This window comes from Phaethon aethereus, assembly GCF_964289735.1.
Source record: "Phaethon aethereus genome assembly, chromosome: Z".
Classification (NCBI taxonomy): domain Eukaryota; kingdom Metazoa; phylum Chordata; class Aves; order Phaethontiformes; family Phaethontidae; genus Phaethon; species Phaethon aethereus.
The window spans coordinates 46,166,949-46,188,158 of NC_138577.1; the positions used below are offsets into that span (position 1 = coordinate 46,166,949).

At 40.3% G+C, this 21,210-nt stretch overlaps 1 protein-coding gene across 1 annotated transcript in view; it reads right to left on the reverse strand.

Annotated features, from left to right (window-relative positions):
* Positions 1 to 501: 501 nt before the first annotated feature.
* The window catches only part of SLC28A3 (solute carrier family 28 member 3), a gene marked incomplete at both ends in the record, with an annotated part of 42,749 nt that continues 22,040 nt past the window's right edge, over positions 502 to 21,210 (reverse strand). The window contains 11 exons of the mRNA XM_082012946.1: positions 502 to 616; positions 1,579 to 1,702; positions 3,417 to 3,515; positions 4,363 to 4,444; positions 7,138 to 7,335; positions 8,952 to 9,120; positions 9,943 to 10,073; positions 11,223 to 11,348; positions 12,392 to 12,472; positions 13,545 to 13,625; positions 19,846 to 19,923. Of these exons, the coding sequence (XP_081869072.1) occupies positions 502 to 616; positions 1,579 to 1,702; positions 3,417 to 3,515; positions 4,363 to 4,444; positions 7,138 to 7,335; positions 8,952 to 9,120; positions 9,943 to 10,073; positions 11,223 to 11,348; positions 12,392 to 12,472; positions 13,545 to 13,625; positions 19,846 to 19,923 (1,284 nt within the window). The remainder of the gene's footprint in view (positions 617 to 1,578; positions 1,703 to 3,416; positions 3,516 to 4,362; positions 4,445 to 7,137; positions 7,336 to 8,951; positions 9,121 to 9,942; positions 10,074 to 11,222; positions 11,349 to 12,391; positions 12,473 to 13,544; positions 13,626 to 19,845; positions 19,924 to 21,210) is intronic.

Consider the following 21,210-nt stretch of genomic DNA (forward strand, 5'->3'; position numbering starts at 1 on the left):
CCAGAAGAAATGTGCAGAGATTTCTGAGAAAAGTCATTCATCTTCATACAGTAAAAACACTTCTTTGTTATTAAAAAGAGCAGAAATAGCATTAGGAATGGATGGCACTTCTAAATATTATTTCTAGTTCACAACTTTCTGTAAGTGGCAGTCAAATCCTCTGAATCTGATTTTCTTCTTGCTTACAGCAGTGTAATTCTACAGATTCATCAGTTTCACAGTAGAAACAAAATCAGGAGACTCAGGCTCAGAAATGTTCTCCTCCTCTTCTGATTTATAATGGGAGAAGAGATCTGCAGCAAGAGGTGTCTTACATTTATTCCAGTTTAATTTATGAGTAATTCCAAGCAAGTCAGAAGAATTGGGCTGGTGAGAGATGTAAAACAAAGGTGGGGAAGTGATTCACACTTGTGGAAAATGAAATTTTTTATTACCTTTCTACCAAGGAACATAGCCCTTATTCATGCTCTATCCCTCCCCGCCCCCCCCCCCCCCCCCCCCTTAAGGTTTAATCCAAGTGCAATAAAAAGCAGGTTTATCCAGTACTTGGCAACATCCTTTCCAGGGACTCAGGCTGTAGTTTCCTCCAGGGAAGACTTCCTGCGAATGGTTTACACTGGGGAAAGAGATAAAAGCAGAAATCAGATATAATCCTTTCTCTTATGGGAATATATCTACCTCTCTCTCTCTATATATATATCTGTATGTGTATGTAGTTTATGTTTATATATGCACATATGCACATACATATGCATATGCACACACGTGTGCATGTGCGCGAACATACACATACTCTCTAAATCAACTTTAAATGTGTTAAAATTTTCATGAGAAATGAAACAGAGAGAAGACTTCCCAGACATCAGCCATGTGCCATGACCATGACTCCCTTTTTATCAGTGATGCCCAGTTTTCTGTATAAAGTCTTCATGCCTCGGGTGTATCTTCCTAGATAACTGAAATGATTGAGGGTTTCACTTCACTGTTCAAGGTTTTTTGCACCTTTGAAGTGTTTGCTCAACATTGATTCTGGTGAAAACAGAGCAAGTTCTTGTCTTTACAGCAACCTGGTAAAGTTAAAATTACTGTGATGAGGAAAAGTTAGAGAGATGAAGAAATATAAAAGAAGGAATGTACCCAATATCACAGATAATTTTTACTGTGCCAAAAAGTTTTTGACACTGGTTCAATGTTATGATAAACTAATTTGGAACATCACGTTGCAAGAAATTCCTTGCAATGATATGAAAGCTCTAATGTTAATATTTGAGATGAACCTGAGCTATACCACTGAATCTTTACATGATAATCTATATTTAGCCTTTGGGGGAAGCTCAGGTTTGGACAAAGATGTTTGGAGTTCTCTGTTGGTTCTATTTGTGTTTGGCATGTAACAGAGAAATGTCCAAGAAAAGGAAAACAATTCAGCATTAAAATATCAATTTCTTTAAAAGATGCAAGTTCATGGAAAGAGGGTGCCTCAGAAAAAAGCCAAATACAAAAAATAAAATCAGGCTTTTAGAGAAAATGTGAGCACCCTAAATTATGTTGACAGAAGGATAAAGAGTTCCTCAATACCTGGTGAAGAGTTGCTGACAGCATTCAACTAGCTCTGTGCTATTGGCAGGGAAATCTGTGGAGTTGAAGGCATTTCCTAATAAGATGTGGCAAGGAACTTCCAGACCAGGGACAGTCAGCATTCCTGTGAAATAACAATTTTCTTAATGAGTAACAAACAGGAAGTTTCAGGGATATCAGTCACTGGGGGCATGGTCAGATGAAACGTTCTAGCTGACAGGAGATCACCCTCTGAGGTCGTTCTGTAAAGGTGCAAGATTAAACCGTTGAACTGTGGGATTTTAAAAAAATCAGAATAATTTTACAGAACTGGATTAAGGAGTGACCACAAACATTTTTTTCATATGTAGAAATTAAACTATGGTAACCTGTTACACTTAGAACATTTTGTTTTTCTGCCTCTTTTAATGTTACTAAAAAAGTATGTTAATGGCTTTCTCACTGCTGGACCAGTGTGCTTTCATTAACTAAAATGGAGCTATGCTGCATTTATAGCCATGCAACTAGACACAGGACCTTTTATTCTGTTTTAAATGGAGATTGTTATGATTTATCTTTGCTTTGCTGGATGTTCTCCAAAACTTCCTGTAGATAGTAATGTCAGCATTCATTGTGGTAACGGACACACAAAAATATGAAGGTGTAGCTCCTTCTTGTATGTAGTGTTGTGGAACCCAGACACAATTTTAATATGTTCTTATCTAAACTGGGTTAGTAGAAATGTATTGGCTCTTTTACCTTCCTCTGGGCATAAGGAAAGCATTTTTCATTGCAGGAGTGGGTGCAATGCAATTTTCTTTCCAAAGAAAGGTTTTATTGTTTTGGAAAGATTTCTCAGTGGCTGCTCACAATTTTACTCTTAAGGACAGGATTGTGAAATGACACATTTTAGTAAGACTTCCTGATTCCTCAGTTATACAGAGTAGTGTCATGTATTAAAATGTTATGGAAGGTTGTGAGACTAATGACATTTCAAGTGTGCTAGTTCTATAATCTTCAGAAAATAGTGTGGGCTTATACTTAAAATGTGTATGTTTCTGGGGAGAAGGAAGCTGTGGTAGAAACGGACATGCTGTTTTCAGCTATGTAAAGTACCAAGACCTTTTACTCACTGGAGGAATGAGTGCTTTAACCTTCATCATGCAATTCTGCATATCACATGCTCAGAAAAGAAAGCTGGGAAAGGGGTTATTAAATACTGGGGATGAATTTTACCTGCTGAGTCATATCTGGTCAATTAATTAATCTTTTGAATCATTGATATTATATTCTTTTCAATTTCCTCCCTAAAATGGCTGTTGCATTGTAAGTCTTTACTCAGCTTGAAGGTGAGACTTTGAAAATAAAGATCTGATCTTGAGTCCCACCTTAGGACAGTTTTGTTAACTTAAATGCTCTGTGGGAATACTATTAGCCCAAAATATCAATTTAATATTAAGGCAAAAAGTTGTTAAACATCTCCCTTGCTCCTTCTCTGTTACACTCTCCTTTCATGCCACTTATCCGTTTCTGCTCCATAACTACTTCTGTATTTCTGTAAACAGCACTGTGGAGAAGGGATTGTAACTCATCTGTAACTTGCTTTGTTCATAAGTCATGTGTTACACACAAACTAAAAAAAAAAAAAAAAAGAGGTAAGACATAATGAAAGAAATAAAAGAAATCTTTTCATATTCAAGTTTTCAGGAACTTTTCGTCTCAAATTGACTTTTAATCCTGCCAAACCCGAAAATTCTAGCGTTTGAATAACTGGAGTTTCCCGGTTTGTGTCCATCGTACCGACGCACTGCCACCCTGTGGTCACTGGCTGTAAGAGACACCAAATTTGGGTACGGTACCTGCAACACAGGCTGTCATGAAACAGGCGACAGTTCCCGCAATCATTGCTCTGAAAGCACCACCAGCAATTTCGGTTTTTTTGGAGGGAGCAATGCTTGCTAGGAAGAAAATTAAAGTGTGTGTCAAACATAAATACATATAGATACGAAGATGAACCTGCCAGCTCTCCCACCGCAAGAGGAAATCCCCACCCTGCAGTTTGAAGCAGCAGAAACAAGGAGGGAAAAAGACATTTTTAGCAGGCCATTTGAAGGCCTAGTGCCAGTGTTGTCTCTTTCTGTTAAGAAGGTGGCTTGTGTATAAATGTTGACTACTGTTTGCTTTGGCAGTTTGCATGTCTGTGCTGGCCAATGGCAGCTTTCAGATGCAAACCCAAGCAGGGGACAGCACCGGGGTCTGGCCCCTTGGCTGGGTCCCACTACTACATGCTGCCCCACTGCTGGCACCACAGAGCCCATCTGGGCTCCAGGGTAAAGGCAGCTGGTAGCAATTCTGGCCACACAGTGAGGATCCCAGATGTTTTTTCAGGGTTTTTTTTTCCCCTCAAGATTTGAAAAGCCTTTTTTTTTTTCCTTTCCCTGTAAGCCTACTGCATATACGTGAGATTTTACAGGAAAAAGCCAACTCTGTCTTATAAATCAGCAGGCTACAGAGAGGGCTTGCTCCTCCTGAAGCCTGAGGGCTGTAGTAGCTCAAGGCTCACAGTTTGAGGGCTGGACAGGGAGGTCTACGGTCAGGGTGTGATCCCCTCCCCTTGTCCTCAGCCCCTATCCATGCCAAAGCCTTGACCCTCTGGGAGCCCTTCCATGCACAGCTGAGCACTGGGTCTTGGCAGAGTAGCTGCTCAACCCCTAATGGTGCTAAGTTTCACCCACAGCCTATTCCTTTGGGTGTTTTCTTTGGGATTTGCTTGCTAAATATATTGTCCATGATAGGTGTTCTTACTCAGGCCTCCTACTACCAGTCCCAGGGAGCCGAAGTTGGCAAACCCACAAAGAGCATATGTGGCAATGACTTCAGAGCGAACCTGGAAAACAAACACACACCCCATTGAGTGGTTTGAAACAGCTCGTGCTGATTTAGAGATCTGAAAACATGGCATTGTGGCTCAGGGCTCTGAGTACTGAAATCACTGTTTTTGCTTGGTTGGTGCAGCTCTTAACAAGGCAGGCTCATTCTCTTGCTGAAGGGTGCAGACTTTCATACACACTGCCCAGCTGAGGACTCATAAACCACATGATTGTTTTATTTTTCATGTGCATTGGCTGTGCCTTGTTGAACTGAGTACTAGTAATTAAAACCAAAAACAATTCTTATCTTACTAGGGGCAATTTAGCTGCTGTTTCTTGAAGGTATGAGTCAGAGGGCTTTAACTCAGCTTATTGTTCACAGCTGGACTGCCTTTATAACACTCTGTTGAAACCTCAAGTTCTGGTATGTATCCCTTACTTCTTTGTCCCTGGACAAGCAGAGGACTCCCTGTGAAAAGCTGCTCTGTGCGTGCTCCACCCTGTGCACAGAGGAAGAAAAGGGAAATGGGTGTCCTAGAGAGTGGGTGCTTTGATATGATAACAGGCAGAGGGACAGTACGGTTTTGGAATCCCCATTAGCTGCTTATTTCCTTCCTGACTTCAGCCACCTTCCTGCCCTTGGGCAACACCAGCTCAGTCTGGACCTCAGAACAGAGACAAGGCTGGGTTGGTCTTTGCCCCCATGTAGGGACCCCTCACAAATTTACTTTGGGTGAAATCAGACCCTCACAAACCTTGAGACAAATGGTTCAAACATTTTGGGAATGGAGGCAATATATCTCAGCAAATGGATTTTTGTCCCCATGGCAGCTCTGAACTCCTATTTACTGTGTTTTAGGCCCAAGCTGAAGACACCTGAGTGAGTGTTCTAGTAGGTTTCCTGTTTATTAGAAGTTTCTCTGTTTCCATTCCTGTTTTATGAAAACCAATTTGTAGATATTTTCAATCACTCTGCACACATGCAGGTAAATGCTTTTCAAGTACCCACTCTACCTGCTTTTCCTAGAAAAAGCTTTGTGTACTGTGATTTCTCTGCTTTCATTTGCACTTTCCTATCTCTGAAAACAGGAAATCTTATTATTACTGTCTCAGGTGAGGGAGTTCTGAAGACTGCTTGTTTGCTCGCTCTGACTGAATATCTGTGCCTGGATGTATTAGACAGTTCTGAAGCTGAAGAGGAATTAAAAGTGGAAGTCAAGTGCACTCTCACCCGAATTGTTTTGCCATAATTAAAATGGTTACTGGGCAATTTTTATTAGTGTTATGAATAAAAACTATTTTTATATCTCAGAGTTTTTTACCATAGAAGCTGATACAGTTCTATATAGGTATTGGAAGTGAACATGGAAGTTCTATACAATTTCTTAGTAAAAGAAAAAGAAAAAAAGTGAAATACAGTTGATGGGATCTGAATTGTAAGGCTGACTTCCAGGTCAAAAAAAAATTCACTCATTCAGGAGTTCAGAGCCATATTCCCCTCATAGGACTAGCATGACTATAGATCAGGGCAGATCCATGTAGCACAGGGTACTATTTCCAGGAATTCCAGGAACACTAATAATGGATGCTCAGGCAAGCATGTGAGTATTTGATCAGACCACCTGGCTTTTTACCTCCACTTGTGAAATGTGTTCTGGTAATAAGGAATGCAATTGGTCAGGAATATGTTTGTGGTTTTGTATATAAGGCAGGTAACAACAGCATCACACCAGATTAAATGAAGATTAAAAGCTATGCCAAAGCATGCTTCATAATTAAGAGTCCTCTACAGTGACAATTTGTCTTAATTTGGGGAAGAAAGGCCAGTGCAGGCATAAAGCCAGATATGATGATTTTTATTGCCTCTGCTTAGAATGAGGACAAGTTCAGCACAATCTGCACATGTGGATGCCAGATGGGGGAGCAGTCATGGTTGCAAAGGTCAGCCTTGATCATTGCATCTTCTTTGTCCCTGTGCACACAGCTAGCATGCACTTTGTATTGCCATCCTCTAGGTTTCTTCCTCAGTGAATTGTAGTAGGAATTATGCATCCTGTTGGATGAATCTGGGTGGATGTGTGAATCAGAGATGGGCCCAGGGTTTGTCTGGAAATCCTCATGCAAACTAACTTTCACCAGCAATTGAAATAAACTGGTTGGACTCAGTGCAGGAATGGAGGTATATGCCATGTAATACATGTCTTGTATTAATGCCCTCTGCACAGGGGACAATAACCTCCAGCAGAGGTGTGTCAGTAAAATCTTAAGTGCCATCACCTAAAGCTTGCTGGATGCCCCTCTTGAAGCTTAATGCTTCATTAAACCTCTGCAGGCAGGAGGATCCTCCAGTTCTTGCCCAGGATTTTCATGGGAGAGGATCTCATAAGGAAATGCTAGCTAAGAATGAGGTAAGAAAAAAATCACCTTGAAGGCAGCCTTGGACTTATGCACAGTGTCCTGTGGGACATTACACGTTCCCTAAAACTATACGTTTCTTTTGCTATGTTTGCTTGAGATAACTAGTCTGACAACAGTCATGGCAACCTCACAAAACAATGCTGCATTTTCATAATTGAACCCCGTCACTGAAAAACACACTTCAGAGTAATGTGCCACCATTATCCCTTTGTGCCCATATTATAAAATAAGTTGAGTTTCAGCAGAAAAGTATTAGAATCAATAAATCTGTGGAATAGAAAATGTTACTTACACTCATATACTGTTTCACACCATTAATGTATGTGCTCCCACCCTTTTCTCGGTTGTGAATCAGTTTTGAGAGGCGCTCATAAGCCACAAATTCATTAAAGAAAGTTTTGTAACCTAGTAGTCCACCGACAATAAAACTGTCTTCCCAATCTACCCCCATCATGAAAGATAATGGCATGAAGACGTAAGCACAAATGTTCTGCAAAATACATAAGACAAAGCAGGTCAAAAGATAGGGTTGGTCAAAGAACAATGGCATATGATAAATTCTCTAAATGCAAAATACAGATTTTTTTGTTTCAGCAGACGAAACTTCTCCTTGAATTCTTACTGTCAACATGTCTGAGAGACTGAGGGTTTTTAATAGTAAGGTATGCTTAAGTAATTTTTAAAAGACTAATGCAAAACCTAGATATAACAAAGTAATTAGGTATGTCCCTAATTTCACACCTAAAATAAAAATAAAGTTTCTGTGCCTTTTTCCCCAACAATGGCTTTAGACTGGCCATAGTGTTTGAAGCAAAGAAAGAAGGTTCAGTCAAAAGAGAATTGAGAAGTCTGGTTCTTCTGCTGGTTAAATCACTGTGTTAATGAACATAGTTAATTACCAGGTTATTGGACTTGTCTCTGCATAAAAGCTGTGCATCTGATATAATTAAAGGTGTACCTTTTTTCCTAGCATTAAAAGTTTTATGCAAATTTTTTTAAAATCACAAATCACAGTATACCTTATTTTTATATAACAGAGAAAATGGCTCCACCTGTGAAAGGGTTTGGTGAGATTGTCTTTAGTGAATGTAACTGAGGAGTTTAAGCAGTTACTATTCCTGGTTGGTTTCTCTGCCCCCAAAATACTAGAGGTTAGTGTCTCTCAAAAGGTATGGATGGATGAATGCAATGTATCTGTGGGTCTCAACTCCTTCTGGGTTGTGTATCTGTCCAAATCTTACTCTGTCCAGCAGTTATTAAAATACTAGCCATTGCATGAGTATGGCTGAGGTATGCATACTTATGCCTTTCCTCTGCTGTGGGTGTCTTTGCAGTGGGATAATCTGTGGAAGCTGTGCAGGGTAACATCTTAATATTGCTGAAACCACATGTGCTCTGTCTATTCAATTCTGCAGCTCCTTTATCGCAATGTTACATCCATGTTTCACGCGGCACTTTTAATAAGAGCTTGCAAAACATAAAGCCACAAACCATTGGACCGAGATTGTTGCATTGGGTCAAAAATGATGTATTGACCTAGATTAAAAAAGAAGTCCTGTTTAAAACCTGTTTGCTCAGCTGAGTGATTTGGGTGCAATTTTACAATTTAATTGTGTTGAGAACTAAGTGGTATTGAGTAAGTAAGTGTGAGTTCAAACGAGTCCAGTCTTGCCCCAGTGTCCTTATCTAAGTGAAACTAGTGAGCCTTAAGGACTTGATGGAGCTCTCTGAAGCTAAAGCCACTTTAATGTTTGTGCTGAAGAAGATGTTAATGGCTTGGCAAGTGTGTAACCAGCAGATCTGCTGCACTGCCAAGTCAGAGGAGGCAGGTATTAGCTTACAGTGCTCTGTAAACTTACTCTGCTGGTTAGCAAGAGCACCACAGAGGGAAGCTGTACGTGGACTAATGGATACAGAAATATTTACATGGCAACAGTTGTCCTTTGGCTGTGAAGACATTTTTCAAGAACATGTGCATAAAAATAGACATTTTTAGATCGTATTAAAAAAGGCAAAGCAAATCACAGCAAAACCACACAGGCATTTAATTTAAGAAAGACAAATTATGCATGTATATAAGCTGCATGAAGGACCTCAAGACCATACCTCAAAGTTCAGCTGTGGATAGTCAAACAGATTGCCCACCCAAGAGAGGGCTGAGTCAAGGAAAGCCAGCAGGGCAAGGAAGGCGATCAGATTCACAGCAATGTTTGCCACCAGCAGGATGGAGGCAGAGGCACCTTGACTGGCAGCTTCCAGCAGGTTCTTTGATTCACTTTATCAATTAAAAGAAAACCAGGGTGTGAACATTTTTAAATTCAAGGACAAAGCATAGAACTAGAAGTTACATGGACTTGATTAGATATCTACTAGCAAAGCTGTCTGTTCACTCATGGGGAACATAATGACAAGTTGGAGAAGGTTTTTGCTCTCAATCCTCTTGGGAGCCACTGGGAGGGTATGCTTTTGGTGCCCTGAAGATGAATCTGGCACATTCAGGGTTGGACAAGCTCTGGATCAGGCCTCAGTACTGTGACTGCCTGTGGCACCACTGGGATGGGGGAGTGGGCACTGCTCTTTCTGCAGGCAGCCCTTGCAGATGCTCAAGCTGTTCAGGAACAGCTCCTTACAAGCCTTTTTGCTTTGCCTATCGTTCTCAAGGTAAATGGTCTCTCTGCAGATGGACAACAAGTTGGCTGCTGTCATTGTTGAAATGCTTGCTCCACCTTTGCTTTTTTATGTTTGCATTTACGGATTTGTTACAAAGCAAAGACAGAAACAGAGCAAATGGAAAAACTTCTTCATGCCTCATGTCTGGTAGTCATTTATTTCCCTGTTTCTTTGGAGGGTTTATTTGTCTGTCCCAGGGCCCTGGCATCTCTGTGCCTGTCCCAATGGGTAGTGATACCTCCATATGTTGTAATGGGGCATGCTGCACCTGAATCCACAAACTACTCATTTGGTGTATATTGGTGTCTAATTAATTTATTGCTTGCACATCTACCATATACTAACCCTAAAGGTTAGTAAGGAGTTATTTTTCCAAATCTCATTTTTGTGTGAGTATCACTATTAACTAGACTCTAGATCAGCTTACCCTTTTGCCATTTGTAGGCCACTCCTCAGAGTTACCGTAGGCTTTTCAGTTTCAGGCCAGAATAATTTGGAGGTGGCTAATGCTGCTGGTGCTGACATGACAGAAGCAGTCAGTAGGTGGGAGGCGGAAACCTAGAATTCCAGGTGTCAGAAAATATGCTGTGATAAACCACATCATGCACAAACATGGGGGAAACCAATTAAAATTATTAGATGCTTGGATGATTTTTCTACAGGGGCTCATTAAAAAGTTCACATGGCTCATAAGGAAAAGAAGAGAATGAGCAATACAGGAGAAAACCAACTGGACACAGGAAAAGTCTAAGTAATGAAAAGTATGGAGTAATCTTTCCAAGAGGCAAATTTCTTCACTCCTCTCTAGTTACAAGCCAAAAGGCAAAAGAAACAACAAAAAAAACAAGTCCATCGAGTGCAGCTGGCTATAGCAGTAGCAGAGCAGGTGAGTGAGAGCCAACCTTTCTTATCACTGCCTGTATGCCTTACAGTAGCAGAAAATTGTTTTCTTCCCTTGATGTTGTGTTTAAAAAAGAAAAATTACATGGCCTAACAAATTCTTCTATTGCCCTTTCACCCCTTCTTCCACAAATTTCTACACAAAACCACTTCTTTGTTAATTTCTGCAGTATTTCCATCTCTCATTTTCTTCTCTTACTCTCCCGGTCTTTTGGCCAATCCTCCCTTCTTGCCTCTGCCTCTCCACTGTGTTTTATTCAGCTATGGAACTAATGTATTTATCAACCATCCCCCAATGACTGATCATAAAACACATCTTCATCCCTGTTTTTCTGGCTTTGTGCTGCCAGCCCCTTAGCAGATGAAAAGTTTACTGACCATGTTTATACAGTATCACTAGAACCTCAGTTACAAGTCAACACTTTAGGCTCATACGGCTAGCACCTGTTCCTGAAGGACTTCTATATCACTGCCACAGAAGTGGGAGAGTTGATCAGTTAGTATACTCCACACATCAGTTCATCTGTACTGTAGGAAAGTGTAAAAATCAGTCATTTCCTTGCAGATATGGCAGGAAGTCTCTCTGTATTACTTAGGTAGACATTTGTGCTAATTAACAATATCTTCAAGATCAGATCTCGGTATTCTTTTTACTGTTGGAAGACAGGGGATTTTTGTGGTTAATTCCTTCAGACAAAAAAAACCCTGAATTACTCAGGTACACTTCCAAAGCATTTTAGCTGGGCTCCTATACTTACATCATTTCAGATAAACAGTATATTTTCCAGTTCTCTTTCCATGTCTTACCCCAAAAGAAATATATGCTCCTAAGACACTTCCAGCAATAGTTGAGAATCCGGCTGTCATGACTGCATGGAGTTCAGATTTGGTGATGTATGGTAAATAGGGCCGCACCAGGAGAGGAGACTCTGTCTGGAAGTGGAATACAACTACTGCATTAAGAACTTCCTAATAAACTCTCAGAGGTTTCTTTTATTAACAGGTTGGAAAAATAAGTGGCTGCATCACACTCTTTTAGGTGTCTTTGACTAGTTAATATTAGGGCTAATGGGTGCTGTGAATATTAATAGTTTGGGGTTTTTTTACCCAAAGAAGGAAGACTGTACCAACATCCACCTTGTCTGAAGACAATTCTTGCTGGTTTACTGTCTTCCCCAAAGGCCCACTGAAATAGTCAAGAAATCCTGATCCAATTCTGAGTTAGGGATAGCCATAGGTCTGAACTGCAGGTAAGCCTGTACCTCAAGTGAAACATGCATACCGGCCACCATGGGCTGCTTAAAGCTCTCTGGCATGTTTGTGAGCACACACTGGAGGCAGCGTCATGTAAGAGTACTAGTTTACAACTTGAAGCAGTGTGACACAGTGATGCACCACCGATAAATAAGTGATATGCTAATGTCACTTTTGGGCTTGTATGCTATTTGGTGGTCTTTCCACATTGCTTTGATCTTCCTGGGACAGACACTGCTGTAGTGTGAGTTTAATGGATTTCCCATTAAAGCGGACTGTTAGATTTTGTCCCATCCTTTTTGGCTAAGGGTCTGCACAGCCAGCCCTGGACCTTAATTTTCTGCATTGTCTGTCTCTCTTGCCCTTGCCTGCCTCATGTGTCTACTTGTCATCCCATTTGCCTTTTCAATTGAAGACAAACTGAAACTGTTATTTCTTCACAGCCTTGGAGTAGTCTGGTAGTCATTTTAAGGGAGATCTATCACCTACACTTATGCTTGACTTACCATTGGGAAAAACATGGTTCCCGAAACCCATCCCGTTGTGCATCACTGCTAACATACGAACATACCGTAATTCTGGAAATCAACCACCTGTCCTGCTGTACTGGAGCCCCAGCTTTGTATGCAATAATTTTTTCATACGCAGATGCTTGCTGAGCAGCAATATTTCACAATGTTCAGTAATCCTGTGCTAACATGTTTTCCTATGCTCCAACTCACCTGTCCCACAAATATGTTACCCGCAGCTACTAGAGACTCAACAGGAGTTGTCCCCATGAAAATTTGCATTATCCAACCAACCTAAAATGATTAAAAAAGAAAAAAATCCACCACATTAGTTTGTTTATTCCATGCACTTCTTGAATTAATCATGCCAGTGTAAGAGTTCTAAGACACCTTACAATATTTCCTGAGTTAATGATTTCAGCTTCAAGATATGGCACATTCATTTAATATGTTGAATGTTGAAATTAGCAAGAGGAAGAATAATTTCACAGAACTAAGAGTATCTCAGGCTCCTCCTTGGCACTAAATTGTTAAACTAAATTAATCAAAACAGATATTTTGATGTGTCCTTATTACTTGTGTACCTGTCTGTCCAAAGGGATTTGGGTCATATGAAGGAAAATAAATGTGAAATTTGTATTAAGGTTAAAAATGCCTCGTAGAAATTTTAGCACAATATTTCAGCTAGGTGAGGTTTGTAGTGCTTATATAACAATGCTGTGAATGAGAAGGACAGAGGTCTTTTTAAGGGTATCTTCAAATAAGGTTTAACACCACCATAAAGGAAGATCTTTTCCTTCATATAGTTCATTGGGCAGATAGGGCAGGAAGTGGTCTTTCTGTGGACTTGCTCTAATCTTAGTGGACACTGACACTGGTCCTAGGACCTGACAGAAATGAATACTTGGAGCATGAGGTGAGGAACAAGTCTCTGATATTATTCTGGGGTTCTGTGATAAGAAGGTATATGTGATTCCTACTGCAATGCTTAGTAGAAAGCAGAAATCCACTGTCTGTGATGTAACCTCCATCCTGCACTTTAGGGGCTTGGGAGAAGGGCAGGCAGAAAGGAAGATTTAAGCAAGCATGGCATCTGAGGAACACCAAAGCTAGCCAGGCAAGTCTAACAATTACTGTGATGTTAGCAATAAAACCAGGTTGGGGGAAGAAAAGTGTGCTATGTGATGCCAATTAGGATTTTGCAGTGGTAACATATGGAACTAGTTCCAGGTTAAAAATAAGCAACTACTTTTCATATGTCTACCCCAGAGCAACTTGGTCAGGGCCAATGCTAGAGTTAGGCTGCATGTGTTCAAGAAGTGTCCTGTAACCAGGCAAATAAGTACCTAGTGGCAAAAATTCATACCTTTCCAGCAAGCCACTGCATGAATCCAACGTGGTAAAGCATAGACATTACTGTGCTGAAGAAAACCACAATTGGCAGGACCTGATTTGGAGACACAAAATCATTAATACTTCTAGAATGATTTTCCTTTCCTTGATTCTGCAGGCAATCTAATTTTTGAAAGAGGCTCACATTTTTGGAGATACACTTAAAGATATTGAAAATGCATCAGTAAGTTTACACTTATGCTGTAAAATTTTTAACCTTCTAGACCCATTGTTTATGTTTATGCTGAAATAAAATATTTTTCACGTATCTGCATAGTTTTCTAACAGGACTGCAATAGTTTTGAAACTGTCTGGTTTAATATGATATGCATTAGTTTATAGCCATGGTTAAGTCAGCTCAAACACTTACTGGGCAATGGCATCTACAAAGACTTGGATATGTATACCTGTAGACTTTGAAACCATGAACAGAAATATATACAACGGACTGTGGTGTAGAACTCAGAGCTCAACTTCTCTCTGTCTGTATTTAAAAAACACAGCTTGGACTCCTATATAAGCAGGAGTTGAAGAGATTTTGACTGGGATTGTAGCTGATGATGTCATAGAATCAAGGGCATCTTCCTCAGAAAGCCCATATGGTGTAGCTGCCTTTTAATAAAATGCCATACCAAAATCTTATTTTATTCTGCTCTACTTATAGCATTGGTTATAATACCAGTGTGGAGTATTCAAGAGCTCTATAACTTATTCAAAGACAGAATATGCTTAAAACAAATTCAGAGCTATATACTTATTAAATACAAGAAGTGAATACAAGTCTCTTTCACTGGAGACTGAATGAAAAATGTTTTTCTTAAACATATAATTTAAAAGAGTTGCATGAATGCCTAACCCCCTGTCTGATGGGTTATTAAATGTGTTATTTTCTCATCCTGAATGAAACTAATATCACTTGATTCTCAAGTGTGTTAAACAGACAGGATCTCAGCATTTCTATGCTAGTATACAACAGGAAGAAAATATCCCTCCCAAAACATCCAAAATTAAGTGACAGATTAATTACAATTAAAGCAGTACCACTAACACTAGTTTTTATGTTGGTTCAACTGAGGGAATAATGCATCACAAATAAAAGCAAGAAACAGAATGAAAAAGAACAAAACACCTTGTTAGTTTAGACCTTTTCAATAAAAAGAAGCTGTGCCTTTCTAGAGTTAGTACTGTCAGCAATTTTGATAAATGTTTGAAAACTCAATTTAGATGATCAGAACCTTTCACTGAAAGGAGAGAGTGCAATTCACAGATATCGTTGTGGTCTTCAAGTTAATATGAAGCTGCTTTTTCTAGTTTGATTCTCTAATCCTTTTAGCGAACCTCTCAGCATGGTTCGCCATGCAGTAATAGCAGAAAGTTTAGTTCACTTAAAGTAATACCTTTCTCCTCTGCCTTTTGTCTCCTGTCATTTCCCTTTCCTGTTCCTAAGAGTGTGCTAGCTGAGACGCATCTGGCTCCCAGCCGACTCCATACCCGGGCACAAGTAAGGACTGCCATAATGACTGTAGGGAAGTGGGTCTGGAGAGACTGTGGGCAGACGGGCAAAGGTCAACTGTCTGTATAGGATGGTAAAAACCGTAAGTGAGTGTCTTCCCATCTTTCACTCAAAATGGATGAGAAGAGCTCTCAGGTATTACTATGGTTTGGTTTGAGCTGAAGGAGCAAGAAGGCAGTGTTCTGGCTATGCTGGGTGACACCTGGCACCCTTCGGCCTGTTTCCTGTGCGCAGTCCTCTGAAAATACCTTAGATAACTTTAAAACATGCTTTTCCATTTTTGCGGTTGCAGGCATTTCTGGATGAAGCATTCATCTTTACAGAACAAAGAATTTGTTTTCCAGTTGTGATCATTTGTGCCTTGACTGCATAAAGAATTTAAGGACTATTCTATAACTAAACTCTCCTGCCTAAATCCCCAATGACTTGGTACCTATTATGTCATGTCTTCATCAGAAAAGTGTAGCAACCATTTAATAGGTAAGTAATTATAATGTTGTCATGTCCAGGTTAGCTTTTGTCTAAGGCATAACAAAATCATGTGGAAAACACTGGCCAATTATTACTCTAAAATAAGGAGAATGTAAATAAGCTACTCGGAACACATCTCATTGCAGAGGGTTTTCAATTGTCTTGTCTGCCAAGGTAAATGCAATGAAAAGTGCTTAACAGGAAACAACTAGTTACTGAAAAAAAACCAGAACTGAAAAAGAACAGAGAGGGTGTTAATACACTGAAGGGGTTTTGAAACTTGTGGAAGAGAATAGCCTCAGGAAAACTCATTCTGTCCCATACCCATGTGGAGCAGCCACCTCCTCTCCACCAGTGCTGAGAGGAGCTTTGCCTTTGTGCTGGGCCCACTGATAAAGCAGGAGCATCTTCTCACACTCCCCATCCTCTCCCTACCCCTCTTTGCGGTGCCAAAACCAGGGCACAGGGTCAATAACTTCAGAGAGCTCCCTCTGAGGGTCTTCAGGCTTGGGTAGCAGGGTGTGCATGTCTGGGCAATACCTCGATGGTGAAGAGCTGTGGAGGGGCATGGGAGAGGAAAGCTCTGGTGGTGCTGCAGGGTCAGGCACCTGGCAAAGCACCCAAAAGGTGTAAGGGAGCCCAGGCTCGGAGCAGGTCGGGAGAGAGTGGAAGGAGCCCAGCCTTGTTGGAACTGCAGGTACAGGATCTGGGTAGGTGAGGAGGAGTATGCACCATGCAAAGCTTTGTACCTGAGGAGGGGTCTGGAGAGACAGGAGATTATAAGGTACAGGCATATGTACATGGAGGCAGGACTGTTAAGAAAAAAGGAGGCATGGGCATGAGTCAAGGAGTCTGAGAACAGCTTCCCTCTGTAACTATGGGACTGTCTCACACCCTGAGTGTGTAGGAATATCTGCACAGCAGGGAGAAATCATGGTGGAACATCAGCGTTAGTTGGCAGTGTTTCCTTTGTTGGTTAAATGTGAAATGTATTTGGAAATAAAAGGTCAAGAGTTTCCTTTGTTTTTTTGAAAAAACATATACTGATTGCAAGAAAATGCTTTTAGGGAAAGAAAAACTCTTAAAACTCATTCTTCTGCCTCATGGACTCCCAGTTCCCTCTTTCTGCTGTAGTATCCTTATTCTCTGAGGACAAGAGTCTGCCTCAAAGATGTGGGTACTCTGAACAAGGGGTTACAAAGAGATTGTCTCCAACTTGTTTCTGCCATTAAAAATTTCACCAGTTTAATTTGGATATACACATACCACTACAGCATGTAGGTGGAGACAGTTGTCAGCCCCAGGAAAAGTGGGGAGGGAACTGCAAAAGGAAGTATGACAGGAAGTCAGATGGACCTCAGCTGTAGCAGAAGCCTGCTCCTCAAGAATGGTTACTGTGTTTCCGTGCAGGAAAGAGTGGATGGGTCCTGCAGTGTAATTATACCTGCATGGTTAAATTATTAGAATTGTATTTCTCCCTGTAGTCAAACTTGTGTGGAAGTTTAGTCTCCAGAATGTATAGCTCCTGATACCTACTACACACCTTTAAATAGTCAAATTTTAACTAAAAAATTTAATGAGCACTGTGAAAAATCCCACAACATTTCAGTGGAGAATTTGTACCAAAGAGCTCTTTAGAATTACATTAATGTGGCCTACAAATGCTGCAGTAAATGCTTCCCATTAATACCACCTCTAAGAAAAGAAATTCTCTAATTGACATTTTCTATAAGCTGGGTTATTTAATATTTATTATCAATTCTGCAGTATGCTTTGACCTTACTAAAGAGCTGCTTTCTGGATCATGGTTATTGCCTATGCTACATGCAGGGCAGAGAGCTGAAATTGTTGGCTGCTCACAACTCCTTTCCTATCTGTGGCTTGATGTTCAGCTTTTTCCTTATGTTCCTTGAAAGGAGAAGTTTTTATTGATGTTTAAGGAACATCCTGGGTTTAGACACTCCTAAAGCCTGACCTTCGAAGTAAAGCCTTTCTCAGGGAGCCATAATTTTCCTGGCATAGAAAGGAAGCTGCTGATATAACAGAAGTCTAATTCCCTGTTTGCTCGAAGCAAACTTTTAGCTTTCATAGTCAACAGGATAGATGGCTTAGTACTAAGGGCTTTTTCCAACTACTTAAGTACTTGGATGTGCTAAAGTCAAGAGAAATTAACTCACTCACTGTAGTTAGTAGTGGAGCTAAAATAATATCTCTGTTAATTTTAAGTGTGTATTTTTACAGGAAAACAATGCACATTATCTTGTTTATGTGGGCAAGTGTTTTTTTCAAAACTCTGAAACTCTGCATCCGCATACACGAATATGCATTTAAAATAATGCAGTTTATACATGCAAATGCATGTATTTATTCCTGTTTCCAAGACTATGTGCTCAAAGGCTGTAGTGGTACTGGTCAGAACACCCAGTGCATGCATGCAGGGGATGTGTCTGCTCTGGTAACTATGTCCATTGAAGTTAGCAGAAAACTGAGTTGTCCCTGCATATTACTAAGGATGCAGTATGGATACAACTAGGCTCTGACAGTTTTCTGTGAAGACATACCCTGTCACTTGTCTACTCTCTCTCAAGAGCTAAGCCAAGATTTAAATGTTTCTCTTTTGGAGGGTGCTTTGAAATATCTTGGGGCAAGATTTGGGCAGCTAGTGCTGCATGCAAATGTCATAAAATGTCTGAAAGAAACAAAAAAAGCACTTTTGACCATATTATTCTCTAAATAAATGACAAGTGTTTCAAGAGAGAATAGACTGGCTGTCACTGATGCTGGAAGAGAGAAATCTCTTTCTACAGGAGCAGCAGGTGGAACAGGCTTTGGTGTTGCTGTGCCACTCTGCCATATATATTCCTATACCAAGATATATTTAGCTCTGAAAATCAGCTCATGGATTTTTGTTGTCTTGTTTTTCAGTGTGAAAACAATCTACTTGTCCCTGTTACCCTCTTCTAGAAATTCCACATATCTTTTGCTGACTTATCCCATAGAATAAGACTGAGGCATGTGTGCATACACAGAAGCAAACTTTTGACCGTCTGGTCCCTAAGTTATGGCTTTAGTCAGCAAAGTATTTTGCGTCACCACTGAGCCATTAAATAATCACCTTGAAAAAAAATCATACTCATAAGGCATTGTGGAGAAACACAGGAAAGATAGTATTGTGGTGGGAATTAAACTATTTCACCCCTAATATATGTAATTGTGAATGCCAATTGCCATCTGAGTGGTCAATAAACTAAAAGTGAGAAAAGACCGGAAGGTGAAAAAAAGGGTATAAAAATTCTGCAGTTAAAATAGAATTTAAATTTCTTACTGAAATTCTTCATTTTTTCCCCCTTTAAGATGTCCTGACTATTCTTAGTAGCAGCATATTTTACAGGTAGCATCTTCTTTCCTAAGCAGTGAAAGAGTTAAGTGTGAAGAATATCCAGGTTGGAATATCATCTCCACAAAAAAAGGAAGATAAAAGGTGCATAAGCCCACAGTCAGGTGTCTGAAATATCAGACAGAAGAATGGTCTCTGAGAAAGTCCTGATACATTTCTCATGGTTGGGTTGGTTTTTTTCTTTATATGTTCTTGATTCCAGCCTAAGCAGGTATTATGGCATGCACTAAGTGTGGGAGCAAACCTAGAAATGGTGCTGGTGTGGGTTAGAGAGCACAGAGCACATAAGCTGTATTCCAGCAGTTGCCCAACAAGGTCTCCTAAGGGAGAGCTGGGAAATCTTCCTAGGATATTATTAATGTAATAATAATATAATGTAATTCTTCCTGCTTATGCATGGGCAGCTTCTACCTCTTCTACCTGGTACAAGTATACACACTTAGGATTTCCACTTCTACAGGGGCAATGTCTGTGAGGCAGTGGTCTGCACAGCATTTTAGGGTAGCACAGCATAGCATGGTATATCACTTTTATTTGTGCAGAGGTAGGGAAGATAGGCTGGAGATCATATTTCTCTCAGTGACCAGGTAGGAACCTTCTAACATATTCCATGTAGAAACATACCCCAAAGTCCTGTCTACTTGTAATATATGTTGTTGTAATTAGATTAAATAAGTGTAGCCTTAGTGTATGGCAATAAATGAAGGGCTTTATGTGGGGTTCTCAAATTTTCTATTTGGAGTGTCACACAGTAAGGAATAGTTTACCTCCTAGCTGATTTCTCTGGTGACTGCACTGGTATCAGAAGACATATAATGAATTTATTTCCCAGCTGCACTGTTCCATTTTCTGTTTTTTATCTGCCACATAGAGTATATATAAAATCTGTCTTACCTTAAAAGCAAAGAAATGATCCGTGTATTTCTCACTGAACACAAACTTAGCACCTATGTCAGAGTACTCGAGAAAAGTCTAGGGACAGAAAGCAAAGTAAGTTAGCCATAAGCTCCAGATCTCTGCTAAAAACTAAGCAAATATTTCTAGTTGTTTTGCAGAGATCTGGTGAGGTCCAAGGAGCTTGTGTTGTGCTCTGTATGGGTCCAGGCTTCACTGATTCTGTTGAGCTGAACAGAGGGCCTCTGCTCCACTCTGCTTTGCTCTGCCAAGAGTGCAGGCTGCTTCAGAGTATGTAGATAAACAGCGAGGGCATAGGGCACATGCTACTGCTGAACCCAACAAGATAAAAGCCAAAAGCTATTCTAAAAGAATAATTTATTTTTTAATCCTGATACTGTGGTGCATTTCTACACTCCCTCTCATGCAAATAAGTGCACAAAGTTTAAAATGAAGATTTAATGGCTCAGGTAATAAGTTTTGAAAGAGTAGATAAAAGCTAGTTTAAAAAAATCTTCTACTTCTTAATTCTGATACGTTGGTGCATTCTTATACTCCCGATGCCAACATACGTAATTAATGATACAGTTTAAAATGGAGACATAATGGCTAGGATAATGAGTTATAACAGGAGTGACTGTAAACTATATGGTGCTAACAAAAGGGGGCACCAGACCCACTTCAGTTGAAGACAAAAGGGGAGATTGAGAACCTGGTGACAAAACCCAGATGACTCCCATTGCTTGCAGAATAGCAGAGAGACAGATGTCAGCCTGTGCCTTCGTTCCTGTGCAGAGACAGTACATTCTGCACTGTCTTGTTTTAAATGCACTTCATTGTTTGTACTGTGAAGAACAGCTGTGTGAATAGTATCCCTGGGGTAAAAAGTCCTTCAGTGGGTACTCTCTGATCTACATTTTGGATTTCTCTTATTTATTACTTTCAAGTAATGGACTTTTTAAAAAACCTTTGTGCCTCCAGACAGCCTACAGGGACACCTATGTACAGATCTTGTCCCCTCTCTAGACATTCTTTGCTGCTCCCAGGTGTGGATTTTGCCACCTGTAGAATAGAATCATAGAATCATTTAAGTTGGAAAGGACCTTTAAGATCATCGAGTCCAACACTAAACCTAACATTGCCAAGTCCACCACTAAACCATGTCCCTAAGTGCCACGTCTGCACATCTTTTAAATACCTCCAGGGATGGTGACTCCATCACCTCCCTGGGCAGACTGTTCCAATGTTTGACAATCCTTTCAGTGAAGAAATTTTTCCTACTATCCAATCTAAACCTTTCCTGGTGCAACTTGAGGCTGTTACCTCTTGTCCTACTGCTTGTTATTTGGGAGGGGAGACCTGACA